This window comes from Tachypleus tridentatus, chromosome 4, assembly GCF_004210375.1.
Source record: "Tachypleus tridentatus isolate NWPU-2018 chromosome 4, ASM421037v1, whole genome shotgun sequence".
Classification (NCBI taxonomy): Eukaryota; Metazoa; Arthropoda; class Merostomata; order Xiphosura; family Limulidae; genus Tachypleus; species Tachypleus tridentatus.
In genome coordinates this window covers 42,606,012-42,620,152 of record NC_134828.1, presented here as the reverse complement: position 1 = coordinate 42,620,152, position 14,141 = coordinate 42,606,012, and the positions used below count along the sequence as shown (strand labels likewise).

At 31.6% G+C, this 14,141-nt stretch overlaps 1 protein-coding gene across 2 annotated transcripts in view; it reads left to right on the top strand.

Annotated features, from left to right (window-relative positions):
* The window catches only part of L2HGDH (L-2-hydroxyglutarate dehydrogenase), a 55,184-nt gene that overhangs the window by 38,606 nt on the left and 2,437 nt on the right, over positions 1-14,141 (top strand). For both annotated transcript variants that reach the window (XM_076498024.1, XM_076498025.1), the window contains exons 7-8: positions 275-432; positions 13,178-13,309. In XM_076498024.1, the coding sequence (XP_076354139.1) occupies positions 275-432; positions 13,178-13,309 (290 nt within the window). The remainder of the gene's footprint in view (positions 1-274; positions 433-13,177; positions 13,310-14,141) is intronic.

The following is a 14,141-nucleotide window of genomic DNA, read 5'->3' as shown; positions in this document are numbered from 1 at the left end:
GTTTGTTGATTTTACCAAAACCATTCATTTCTATACTAAAATTCATAGTTTCTTTATTTGTAATTTTTTTTTCAAAATTAAGTTATGATAAATGCTATAAAAGTACATTTTTTTTATTTTCATGATGACAACAATATTATATGACACCTGTGTTATTTATTAATTACTCTTCAAATGATGAACTTTATTGTAGTTCATTGAAGCACTGACCTGGTGTCTTCGAGATGTTAAGGAAATAATTATAAAATTTTAAATCTGTAAATCTCCGTCACAGGTTCCTGATCCACGTTTCCCTTTTTTGGGAGTTCACTTTACACCACGAATAGACGGAAGTGTATGGCTTGGTCCAAATGCTGTTCTTGCATTTAAAAGGGAAGGCTACAAACCAACAGATATTAATTTATCAGATCTGTGTGAATCTTTGAAATACAGGTAAGGTTGGATCATTGCTACATGTGTTAAATTACTGCAACTAAAAATATTTTAATGAATATAAATAGCATTTTAAAATCCATCCAAGCTGAGAACTGAAAGAAATACTTCAACTTTAGGCAAACAAAAGATAGACCTTGAATGATATTATATGCACTTCTATTTGGTCCTCTGTCAGTAAATTTAATAAATCATATTTTTCCAATACCAAAACAGTGCTTAGACGCCTGCACCGAATTTTGACACTATTAAAACAACTAGATGTGGATTGTGAAGCATTTCCCTTGGACAAGGTGCCCGTCCATCATATGGACTGAAACAACTGGAGTAAAGTATCTTGTTCACAGATACAATAGCATGTTGTGAGCAAGCTTCAAACTTGCAACCATCTGATTATGAGTCAGAAAAGTCTTTTATGCTATAAATACTAAATAATTATCAATATAGTGTTACTATTTTGGCTTACTGCTGGCCTTTATTTTTTGGGAGAGACATCAATTAATGTAGTTGAAACATTAAGGTTTAGCATAGTAGAATTTTTGAGTATTATAATAGTACCTCGGTATTTTAGTAGCACTGTAGTGAGTATTACGGTAACACTACTGTTGGTGTTGTAATGTTGCTACTATGGGCATTATAGTGGTACTGCTGTTAATATTATAGTACTGCTGTTGTTGAAATTAGAAAGTAGCTCACACTGCTGCAAACAATGTTTTGACACTTTTGATGGGAACAGCACAGGTAGCCTGTTTTATAGCTTTGTGTTTATAAAAACTGTAAGCTTACTATAAAATGTATATTGTGGATATTATAGTAGAACTTGTGAGGGTATTATATTGTGCTGTCTTGATTATTATAATAGTACTGTTGTGGGTGCTATAGTGGTATTGCTGGGAGTATTAGCATTATGGTATTGTAATGGTAATGCTTGGAGTATTATAATTGTACTGTTGTGACACTACAGTAATACTATTTTGTTTAATGTAGTAGTACTGTTGTGAGTATTATAGTAGTACCACTGTGGGTGAAGCTGCTTTAGGTTGATAAATGGAAACAAAATGTAAACAAGAAGACAACATTAATTTGGAGTTGCTCAAGAAAAAAATTGAGTTTAAAAAAATGATAAGGCTCCTGGGTCAGATAGTATTCCCTAAGGGTTTTGAAAGAGATTAAAAATTGGATGTATGAGTTACTTACTACAGTTCTTTGTCAGTCCTTGAGAAGTGGGCAGGTATTAGATGATTGGATGTTAGCTTTCTAAGGGAGGTTATAAAAATGTCCAAGTAATTATAGATCCATTAGTCTTACAATAGTTGTGGGTAAAGTTTTAAAGCCTGTTAAAAGATGCCTTGTAAAATAATTTTAAAAAGTTTATCATTTTCATTGAATAGGCAGTATGGTTTTACTAAAGGCAAATCTTGCTTTACAAATCTTTTCACATTCTTTGTAAAGGTTACTGCTTATGTAAATGAAGATAAGTGTGTATATTTAGTGTATTTGGGTTCTCAGACAGCATTTTACAAGGTGCCACATAAAAGACTTGAAAAAAAATATACATTCGTAGGTGTGCAGGATAAACTAGCTAATTGAATTGAAGAGTGGAAAATTGGAAGAAAACAGGGTTGTTACACAAAAGAGTTCAGTCAAACTGTATTGTTACAAATGGGGTGCCTTAAGGCTGAATCTTAGACCTTTGCTCTTTCTGACTTATATCAGTGACATAGATGAAGGAATAGTGAATGAATTAGTTGAATTTGCAGATGATATTAAGGTTTTGGGTGTTGCTAGCTGTGAAGAGGATGCTGCTGATTCACAAAAGGATTTAGATCATGTAGTGAGTTGGTCAAATATATGACAGATGAGTTTGAATTATAATAAAGGTAAGATAATGCATGTGGGTTATTATAATTTAAATTATAAGTTTAATTTGATGGGAATTACCTTAACAGGAAAAGGATCTTGGTGTGGTAGTCTGTGAGTTTCTAAAGTCATCCAAGCAGTGTGATGTTGCTAGTTTTAGGACAAATTGGATTTTAGGTTGTATCTACAAAAGCATTGGATACAAGTCAAAAGAGGTTATAATTTCATTGTACAGGTCTCTTGTTAGACCATATTTGGAATATTGTGCTCAGTGTTAGGCTTCTTACCTGAGGAAAGACATTGAATTGTTGGAAAAAGTTTGGTAAGGGTTACTAGAATAATGCTTGGAAGGGAAGGATTGTCATTTAAGGAAGAATGAAGTCTCTCAGATTGTTTTCTCATGAAAAAAACAGAACTATGGGGGATCTGATTTAGGTGTTTAAGGTTGTAAAGGGAATTGATAGTGATGATGCATCATATTTTTTTGTATTTAACAGTGAGAATAATAGGATTAAGGGACAAAAACATCAATTTTTGCAGGTAAGAAGCAGCTTTTGTTTAGACAGTTTATATTTTCTAACAGTGTGGTTGGCCTTTAGAATGGGTTGACTTAAGGTGTTGTTGAGGCAGTAAATGTAAGTGAGTTTAAGTGAATTATAAGGACTGGCTTTAAGATTTGTTATTTTTCTAATTATTTTAATCTAGTTTAGAAGATGGAACAGGTCCCATTTTGTTCCAAAATTATTATAGTTGTACTGGTATGGGTTTTATAGTAGTATTGCTTTAGGTATTATAATAATACTGTTGTGAGTATTACAGTAGTTCTGTTGTGGGTATTATACTAGTACTGTTGTGAATATTATAAGGTTACCAGAGTAGTTATATTGTAGGTGCTAATAGATTAGTATAATAGTAATTGTTATTTGCATTAAAATTGTCGTAATGTTGTGGGTATGATATTATTTTTAGTCAATCTCTAATGTTATACTTATGTTAGCAATAAGTTAGACCACAATCATATTTTCATGTTACTTGAATTTATTAAATATTTTGTTGGCCTAGTTTTATCTACTGAGTTGGAGATAAATCTAAATCCTAATTCTTAATTAGACAACACTAAGCATCTCTAATATGGGTCCATATCAAGTGAAAATACAAGTGATTTATTTCATTTGTTATTTTTCTAATCATAAAAATTTTAAGACAAAATGTGATTTAGCTTTCCTTTAACAAAAATGTCAGACCAAAAAGTTAAAATCTGGCTAGATCCTAAAGAGTATGGGAGATCATACATGTAAATTTTTGTAGTTCAACTGCATTCTGTTTTTAATGTTTGAAATACGTTTATAATGTCAGAGTTACATTTTTGTAACATGACATTGACCCAGTTTTGACAAGCTTGTATAATTTGCAGAGGGCACTGACCAACAATAAGCTTGTATAATGTATGAAGGGCATTGGCCTTTCAAGTACTTCAATCATATGTCAACAATATGAAAGGAATGTTGCTATATGGCATAGTAGGATTACAGCATTTACTTCAGAAGCATGAAAATGTATAAGACTGAGTTACTGTATTTGATATCAATATGATAAATAAAATATTTTTGTGAGATTTGTTTTGTTTCATCATATGATCTTCAAACAAAATTATTATGATAAAAGATTACAATCTTCAACATAACTTAAATCATTGTAATGGTATTATATTATCAGTTTTGAAAACATTTATTATTTTTTGCACAGTAAGGATTCTGAGATTTGATATACATAAAAACATTTATCTGGTAAATGTGATGTTACATTAAATCCCTCTGTAACAAAGTTATGAACATATAGCATGTATAACATTTGTATTTTTATTAGGTCCAAATCTGGACAATAATTTTTGTTTTAATGTGTGGCTACATCTGTAATATCCATAATACATACAATATTGTCCACACACTGTCAAACAAGGTACTTGCACAAAATTCTTATTTGAAGTCCATGTTTGGCAGTTTTTTTATGAATGCCCTTTTGCTGTGAGATCAAAATATTCTTCTTTTTCATTTTAACAAAAGTAAACCCAGAACTAGTGACTTCCAGGTTTATGACTTAGATCCAAGTAGATGATGTATAGTTGTATTTCTGCATTGTTAGGTAGCTGATTGTTAGCAAACACACCTCCAAGCTTCTTTCTCATACACAAATATTGTGAGAGTATAGAATAAATCTCTACAGTGTTAATTACTTCTTACACATCAGTGATGATTTTTCTGGACTGGCCAATTTCTTAAATAGACTGAAATTATGTGAGAACTTTTATAGTGTTAAGTAAAACTTTACCAAATTGTATTTTTATTCATAGATATCCCTGTTTCCCCAAGTTAAAATTGAAATTATCAGTTGATAGGTAAGAAGAAAGGTGAGTAACAAGGAGCGTATATTCTTCAAAATATTTGTTATATCCTATATCAATTCCTTGATCTTTAAACTATTTTCCCATTCCACTAAATAATGTTTCATGGCTTTATGCATACAGGTCAGCCTCAAAATCAGGTTGTAAAGGTCAAGCAGGAAATCATTTTCAATCCACACTGATTACTATTAAATTCATGTTGTAATATTTGAAATTTTATTTGTTTTTCTTCTGAGATCAATTAAATGCATCAATATCAACACATCCTATAACAAGACATGTAGGTAACTGACCTAAAAGCTATTTATTTATAGATGCTTGTAAGTTTTCTTGAGGAATTGAAAATTATTTGCACTCTGCATGCTTCAAAGGATATTTGGCAGTTCCTTTCAGAAAGACATTTAGATGCAACAGAACAACCAAGGATAGAAATGTGTTGTAGAACAACTTTGAAATTTTATTCATCAATCAACATAATACAAAATACATTTTTTCTTCATATGAGGTGTAATTTTAAAAGAACACTATTCAGCAAGAATTTGTTTTTCAAAATGATGTCCAAATGTATATGACCAATCATGTCGACAGTTTGACTACTTTGGTTATTTATGTATTGGTCTTTGATTCCACTGTTAAAGTTGAGATTGTCAAAACTACCCACCATGCCCTTCACCCACATAGATGTAGTCAGATGGCATCTCTTGGCTTTTTCATTATAACTCAAGTGGTGTTTCTATATAAGCCTTATAAGCATAAAACCTGTGAGATGAAGAAATAAGTTTGCATCGAGGGGCACATTAACTTGAGAAAATAAAGAAACAGATTGTTAGGGGCACTTATTTTCATTTTTTTTCATTACTTTTAACAGTCTTTGTCTTTGCATGTAGATATGATTATGCTGGATCTATTTATTAATCTCCCAACCCTGATATACAAAATTTGATGGATCTTCTGTCAGTCACTGATGAAAGAGGATAATGTTTTTTTCACTGACCCTCTTCAGTCACTGTTTGGGTAGGAAGGAAATAAAATAAATCCAGCTATGACCTTTGATATCTAATGCTAAATCTATACTTGATTTAACTGCTTGTTTTCCTAAAGCTAATTCCCTATTTTCAGAAAAGATGCAGCTTTATAAATAGGTTGTTTAAGACATCTCTCAAACTGTGACCTTATTGTCACTGGCTACCTGCAAAATGTGGTAAACCATTTTCTACCTTTTAATCACGATATGTGTCAGAAACCACGGGGTCGTTATGGTGAGGTATTTTTGTGATGACAGAAATGAAGTGTAATAATGAGTTTTCCATGTTTATATGGTATGTGCTGACTCATATCATCCTTTATCTCAGTAGTTGGAAATTTCATTTGAGATGCAGGTCTGTAATGAGGTTTTGTAAATGTTAAAATGATCATGTCTCCATTCTCACCTTTAACATGAATGACTTGTGACAGTGGCATGTGTGCTCATCACTGCTAGTAGAAGGTTCTACTGTATCTAAGTAAACAAGAAGTTAATAAAAACCTCCACATAAATTAACAGTATATGGAACTATAGTGGGTTCTGGTACTATATGATTATTCTAAAATCTGAGTATTACATAAAATACAGGATGAAATAATATAGAAGATCCCTCTTTTACATTGACACCTTTTTGGTGAATGAATCATAGCCAAATACAGGATATGTGTCAGATTCAAGAGCTAACTCTTCCAATTGGTTTAGTATTCTTATTGAATCTTCAAGCTCTTTGTATTGACCTCGCCTAATATAAAAGCTTGTATTGTGACCATCATATCTAAGAAAGAAAGTGATTCATTCTGTATTATCAAGTATGTTATGCCAATGATGTGGGTACTGTGGTTCAGCCAAGACCACTTTCCATGAACCCTTGATGTTAATAGATATAATATGTCAGAGTATTGCTGGCAAAATAGTTCATATAAATATTGGTGGGTACAATTGATCCATGTAGAATGATGGTTAATAGAATTATACATAAAATCTCATGATGACAGGAGATTCAGATCGGCTTGAAAGATCCAATACAATTAAATTTATTAAGGTATCTTTTCAATTTAATGAAATACTGTTTGTTTTTACCACTTCCTCATTCACACAGTGTTTCTTCCACAGCACGCACATTATTTGAGGACTTGATAACACGTTATACAAAGTTGTATAAAGTATTTTATCTAATTCTTCTCTGAGATGGTCTTGCAATTTGTACACTTGAGGAGTTTGTTTTTTATATTGATGTTTCACTTTACTCATTAAAACTTGATCTCCCATTTTTGGAATCAAAATCTCACTTTTCATGTAGTTTGTAAAGAGTTTTCCCACACTACAGTCTGACTAGTGTGATTAACATTTGTTGGTCTCATTTTAATACTGCAGTGATATGACCTGTTATAAAAGTACTGTTAGCTCCAGCAATCATATCATAAGTTTGTTTTTGTGTACCTTTGGTTAATGCTTAGACCAGATTCTCTTGTTTAACTCTGGATGTCATGATGAATAACACTGCCCTGCATAGTTTTTGATGACTTGAAAGTAACAGTTGTTTATACAGAGAAAACGTATGCTGAATCTGAAAATGACTTATTTTTTAGTGTCAGGTCAGGTTTTCCCACAAAAGCCAAAAAATGAAATTAAAAATTTAATTTATTTTTTATAATTAAATATACTATATTTATACTTTCAGTACATTAATTTTCTTTTTGAATATTAATTACACTTTTAGTTATAACTAGTTTTGTGTTTTCAGACTGAATTTTGAAATTTAACTGCAATAAGTAAAGTGGTATAATGGGTCATAGAAAGTGCAGGTATAGTCATATAGTATAGTATATATTGTTGGTATGTTTCTTTGTACATGGTTTAATTTAGAAATATGTACCTTCATTTCTTTATCTTTTAATCATATATTCTAACTGGTTTATAGCAGAGGTACTTGGTCATCATGTATTTGGGTATGATGGAAATTTACTGTACTAGTGAATTTGTTAAATATAATTTGTGAAATATTCAGACCTGATAGAGAAAAAATGAGGCCATTTCTGAATTCAGGGCTACCAAATTTACTAAATCAGCAGGAAAAAAGTTTCCAGATAATTGACAAAAAGAATGTGTGTGAACAATATATAAATTCATTTATAAAATCATTTACAAACCATTAAGATATAACATCAACCTTTTCAACACAACAATGATAAGTTATGTCGTTATTATGAACTGGACAGTGGAGAGTCAATTTTTAAAGTTGATTAACTGTGGGTCAACCAGCTGGCTACAAATTATAGCAGGGAATTTGAAAAAGACTTCTCAACAGTTTGGTAAACACAGCTGCAAACCTCTGTTTTAGCAAACTAACCATATTCTACAAATAGATATACTCAACGTTTCCATATTCCATGATTCTGGTAGAAATTTCTTCAAAAACTGTTGTTTAAAGAAAAATGTATAAAACCACTGTATAAACATTTGAATGCAAGTTCTTTAATCCTCTTACTCTAGGTATCCTTTACTGCAAATGCCACAAAGTTTTAGTGTCTTACATTCAAAATTTTGTTAATCTATTTTTTATTTCTGTTAGTACCAATTACTATGGCATAAAATATTAGTTAATAATCCATATTTTTGTGGATCTAAGTTTTAAGTTCTTAATTCTACAAGGCAGTATTTTTAAAAATCCGGAATTTCCCTTAGTGTAACACATCTCTTCTCTTCTTTATTTTACCCATCATTCTCTCGAAAAAGTATGAAATTAAACATAAGTTACTCGCATCCTGGTGTAATCCTATTATAACACTCGGAAACATGCCATGGGTGTTAATACCATAATCATGTTTTAACACCTAACAATGTGCACATGCCAACACACCTCTGGAGTTGATGATGTAATACTATTATACACTTAGCAAGTTGCACATAGCAACATTCACCCCAATACATAATGAAAACTACAGTGCTCAATATGCGATTTTAATTTATTAAAACGTCTGAATATGTTTTTTTAATATTTACTTTTTTTCAGATGGTGGTGGATCCATGACCCACTAAATGTGTACATTTTATTAAGGCATGGTGCCTCTAATATTTTTAAAGTATTGTGTACAATTGTTGTTTTAACTGTAGCTGTATGTATTAGTTTGAGTACCATTTTTCCTGAAGGTCTGGGGCAACATCTTGATTAACAAGACAAAAGAAGCAGTAGACAAAATGTTGTTTCTAGTATTGGCTATTGACAGGTGTTTATGTGCTTTAGATGTTTTGAAAATGTAGGCAAACGTTAAATATATTTTAAGATGAATTTCAAATTTCACAGAACATGAGAATGATACAAGAATGTGCTAGTTATGCATGTCTTTCTTTACATTCTGTGTGATATGTTTATTGACAGTTTTTCCTGTAATGGACTTACTGTAACTAACTCTTAGAGGTTTTGAAAATAATCTCAAATAGTGTCATTTAAAAAAACGTTCAGGAGTAGTGGATTAGGAAAACTTTCAGGCATTTAATGTTGTAAGGAAATGTAGTGTTGGTTGTGCTATGAGAGATGAATGGGCGAGTTCTGTTCTCAGTGGCTGAGGGTGAATTATATTAGGAAAATAAGATTGAATATTGCATACGAGGACACTACTCCCACTTGGTCAACAATGATGATTTGTGCCTCAAAATGGTCTATCAAATTTTGTGTAACAGAATTTTGTTACCATTCTGTGATACTAACTTCCTGTTGTAACCAGTAGGTCATTTAGTAATGTCAAATCTCCTTTTTGGTAACACTGATTGGAGGGTCAGCCGTAGTAGTTCACCTTAAGAATCTTCATATTTTGGAAACACTCAAGTATTCACAAGAACTTTAGAAACCAATATCTTATCAAAAACCAAATAAAAGATGTTCCAGGATTTGATCTCCAGCAAAAGGCATGGATCATTCTTAATTGTATGTGCATCAGGAAAGTAAGATACAACTATCTGCTACACAGATGGTGAATTAAAGGCACCCCTTCTGTGTGATAACTCAAATAATCAACCATATTATAAATTAATGTTTAAATTCTGCTTTTCCATGTAGCAACATCTGATAACCATGAAATGGATTTCATATCTCAAAATACAACTCTAATTTGCTGTTTTAAAACTGTATAAAAAGGAAGACTGTTGTGTAGTAAACTCATTATTAATAATATTTAAGTATTTATTTGAAATATCAGAAATATGCAAATAGTGGACATCTGCTGAATTCATCAATTAGAGGAAATGTAAGAATCAGGGAGACAAAATTATGATTCTCAGAAGCTAAACATTTATTAAGAAATTCATGAACTTGCAAATACAAAAGATTTTAAAATGGTACATTCTTAAAATTTTAAGCAACATATTGCTATTTATTTTTTACCTAGAAATTATACAGCTGAATAAATTACTTATGAAATAAGGGAATTATGTCTCACATCAGTTAAATTTGAAGGAATATTAACTTTTGGAGTTTCTTGGTTCAGAGTCTTAGTCAGGAGGTGTAGTTGGGTTAAACCTCAGTATTTCAAGATTATTACTGACTACCTCCAACAGAAATGCTGTTGTCCTTGCACATTTGTTTATGAGATTTGCATGACCCCAATTATTGGGGTTTACATTGTCATTCTTCCTTGCTTGCTAGTGTGATCTATACTGTTTCCTTATCCATAGCTTATCGTCAATGTTCAAATGTTTCATCTCCCTTGTGTTTGTGACTCTTTTTGTTCTGACCTATAAACATATTTCCTTTCCTTTTTCAATTCCATGTCTTTGATGTATATTTAGTCTACTTGGGCCTTGGGCCTCGTGATTTCTGCTTTACTCTCATGGCTGGTGTTGCCACTCAGAGCGTATTTATTTCCCAAAATCTGAATCAGGACAGGATAATGGAAAGCACTCAAACCACCCACCCTGGTTCTACCAGTGGCTACTGTGAGGTGAGATGTTCCACAAGCCATTTGAGGTATTCTTGTAGTATACATACTTAGTGAATTACTCAATCCACAATGTACCAATTTCATGGACTATCATGAAAAACTCAGTACCAGAGAAGTTTTCTGTCCACTTCTTTGGCCTGTGCTTGCCAGTTTTTAAAAATAGTTTTGCAATCATCGTTTGCACTGTCTACAGTACAAAATCTTTCTTGCTGGTGGTCTAGTGGGAATTTTGGCATTTATCCAAGTAAACTTTCTTATTTTTGGTAATTATTAATAGTGTTCAAGATGCTACAAAAACCATAACTTTATAGTCTTTGGCAATTATACTGTTGTTTTATGACCATTATTCATAGAATTTGGTACAAAGATACATTTTTACTGATCCCATACATGTACGCACATAAATGTAGGATATGCTCATTTTAGGATGGGATAAAAAATTTAGATAAACCCATACTTTTAAGGGTTTCAGTCAATTATTTATCTTTGGTTCGATCAATTTAAATAGAATTTAGTATAAAAAAACTTTCGTACAGGCAACATACACTGACAAACAAAAATGTTTGCTTGCTCATTTTTAGTAATTAGAGGGGGGCCAAAATCTCCAAAAAAGTATAACATTAGGGTTTTTGACAGTTATTCCACCTTATTTCAGCCACTTTATATGGTATTTGATGCAAATATGCTTTTTAAATCTCCAGAACAGAGATACACTGCTGGCCAAAATCTTAAGGCCAATGAACATAAAGAAAAAATATGCATTTTGAGTTGTTAGACTCAACCACTTATTTGAGTACAGCTTTGGAAGATGAAAATAAGAAAAGGGGGAAAAAAAAAAATTTAGCATTTAATAGGAAAAATATGAACACTATGAAATTAGCCTAAATTCTAGCTGGTCAAAAGTTTAAGACCATACCAAAAAGAAGTCATAAACATGGTAGGAAATGCCCAACAAGAGGTCTTAGTAGTGAGTTGCATGGCCTTCATTGCAAATAACTGCATACATTTGCTTTGGCATGGTTGATATAAGTATTTGCAGAAGGCTAGCTGGAATGTTATTCCAAGTGGTGAAGATGGCTTCATGAAGATTATGTACTGTTTGGAATTGACGTCAATTTCTATAGACTTCCCTTGCCATCCACCCCCAAACATTTTCAGTGTGGTTTAGTTTGGGCAAGCATGCTGGATGGTCCAAAGGAAACACGTTATTTGCCATGAGAAAGTCCTTTGTCCTGTGGGCATTGTGGATTGCAGCATTGTCCTGCTGAAAGATCCAGTCATTTTTATACAAGCAAGAGCCTTCAGTCAGTTAGGATGCTCTCTCCAACATGCCAATGTAGCCAGCTGCCGTTTGACGCTCCTGTATAAGAGACCCTGCTTTCGAAGCTCAACAATTCTGCTACGTTCAAACTCTGTCAACTTTTTAGCCTTTGCCATATTTTTACCCAATCTAACACAGGAGATGTTGACAATGCTAATGCTTGAACACAAATTGCTAACTTTCATTACGTGTGTACCGATTAACGCTTTATTTCAGTATGGTCTTAAACTTTTGACCAGCTAGTATTTAGGCTAATTTCATAGTGTTTACATTTTCCCTATTAAATGCTAAAAAAGTTTATTTTTATTTTCCCTTTTCTTATTTTCATCTTTTGAAGCTCTACTCAATTAAGTGGTTGAGTCTAACAGTGCAAAATGCATATATTTTTTTTTTATGTGTTCATTGGCCTTAAGATTTTGGCCAGCAGTGTATATGGGATTTGGTACAAATATGTCTTATACAAGTCTCTTGTCATTCAAAAATTCAGTTGACAGTATTTGACCAGTTGAGTGGTATCATAAAACTATTGTAAATATGATATTTTGATGTCTGTGTACTAACAGACAAGAGGGAATCTTCAATAACCATGTCTGTAATTTGATCTCAAATCAGTCAAAAAATGGAGCTATAAGTAAAAAGTTTTATTTGGAAAAAACACTATGCCATGGTTAAAAAAGTAATGAAATTGCTATTTATTTTGTTTTATTTCAAGCAACATTTTAGAAAACCATCCTTCATTAGGCTTCAGTTTAAAGCTACAGTGTATTTTCAAATATTGTACCAGGTTTTGGATGTGTCAAATAGTTAAGTAAAAATCTGAAACACATACCTTCATATATTATGAAAGTTTAATGAACAGTCATTCTGTTAATGAAATCTCCATTTTCAACTTGCTCTGTAAGGTAAAATTTTTATAGAAGTGGTAATATTTAAATGTGGCCTTCACAGAGTCAACAGAAAATCTTTAATCTTTTATTCCGGTTGTGTTGTATGTTAATGTGTGAATTTCATTCCCACATAGTGCCATTGTATTCTTCAACAGAATGTTGATTTTTTTATTATTTTAGAAAATGCTGCACCTTCTTTTTCTCAAGAATTCTCTTACAAGAAAATATAATAATTCTTATGTTTTGTATTGTTTTTATGTACAGTGTCATGATTATTATTTTTTTTGCATATAAGATTATTTTTATTGTACTAAGGGGTTTCCAGAAACTAGCAATCCAACATTTAGGTTATGGACTGAAGGAAATATACCGGAGCATCAACCTCAAAGCACAAGTGAAAGAACTACAGAAGTTTGTTCCATCGTTGACAGTGGCAGACGTCACAAGGTAATAAAATCACTGGAACTATTCTTTTAAAGTATATAGTGTTTATATTCTTCACTATGCTCTCCAAATTTATTATAAATCTTTATGATGATTATATTATAATAAAAAAATGGTTAAATTGACAGTTGGATAAAATACCGAGTTTTTCAACTTCCCTACCTGAAGTTTTTACTGTGTTCCATTAGTCACACATGAGAATATAACAATAAAGTAGATCCAAAGATTGATTCTTAGTTTATCTTAAATAACCTAAACAACACCTAAATGAATATTTCAAATGCAGGCACATTGCAGAGGCTTATACTGAAGCAAATGCTTCATAGATCACACATATACTTGCTGAAATGTAGTTTGAGTCAAGTGTTAGGAGGTCAATTTAAATCTTATTAATTACTCTAACTGGAGTTAAGAAAATTGATTTAACTTACTACAACTTTGTTGCTATCCTGTTCAGTCTCAGCCTTTAATTCATCCACACTGTTTTAAAACAAGTGATCTGTACTTTTTTTTTTTAATTCCTACTACAAACTACCTTTATTGTTAATATTACAACTGTAATGATTATAAACCAAAAAGTAAAAGTAGTATTGTAACCAATGTACTATTACATTGTTAGAAGAAAGTGGGTCCAGTGATACTACTACTGTCTGTAAATTATACAATACATATTTAATAAATTATTTTTTTTTATAATAAAAGTATATAATTTACTCACTTGTTCTGTACACACCCAGCTTTAAGTTAAAAGTTATAATTAATGTATTTTATCTCTTTGTCAGTTAAAAGTTTCAGTTTATATTTCAAGAAAAAGAATGTTTTGAAATTCCTTATT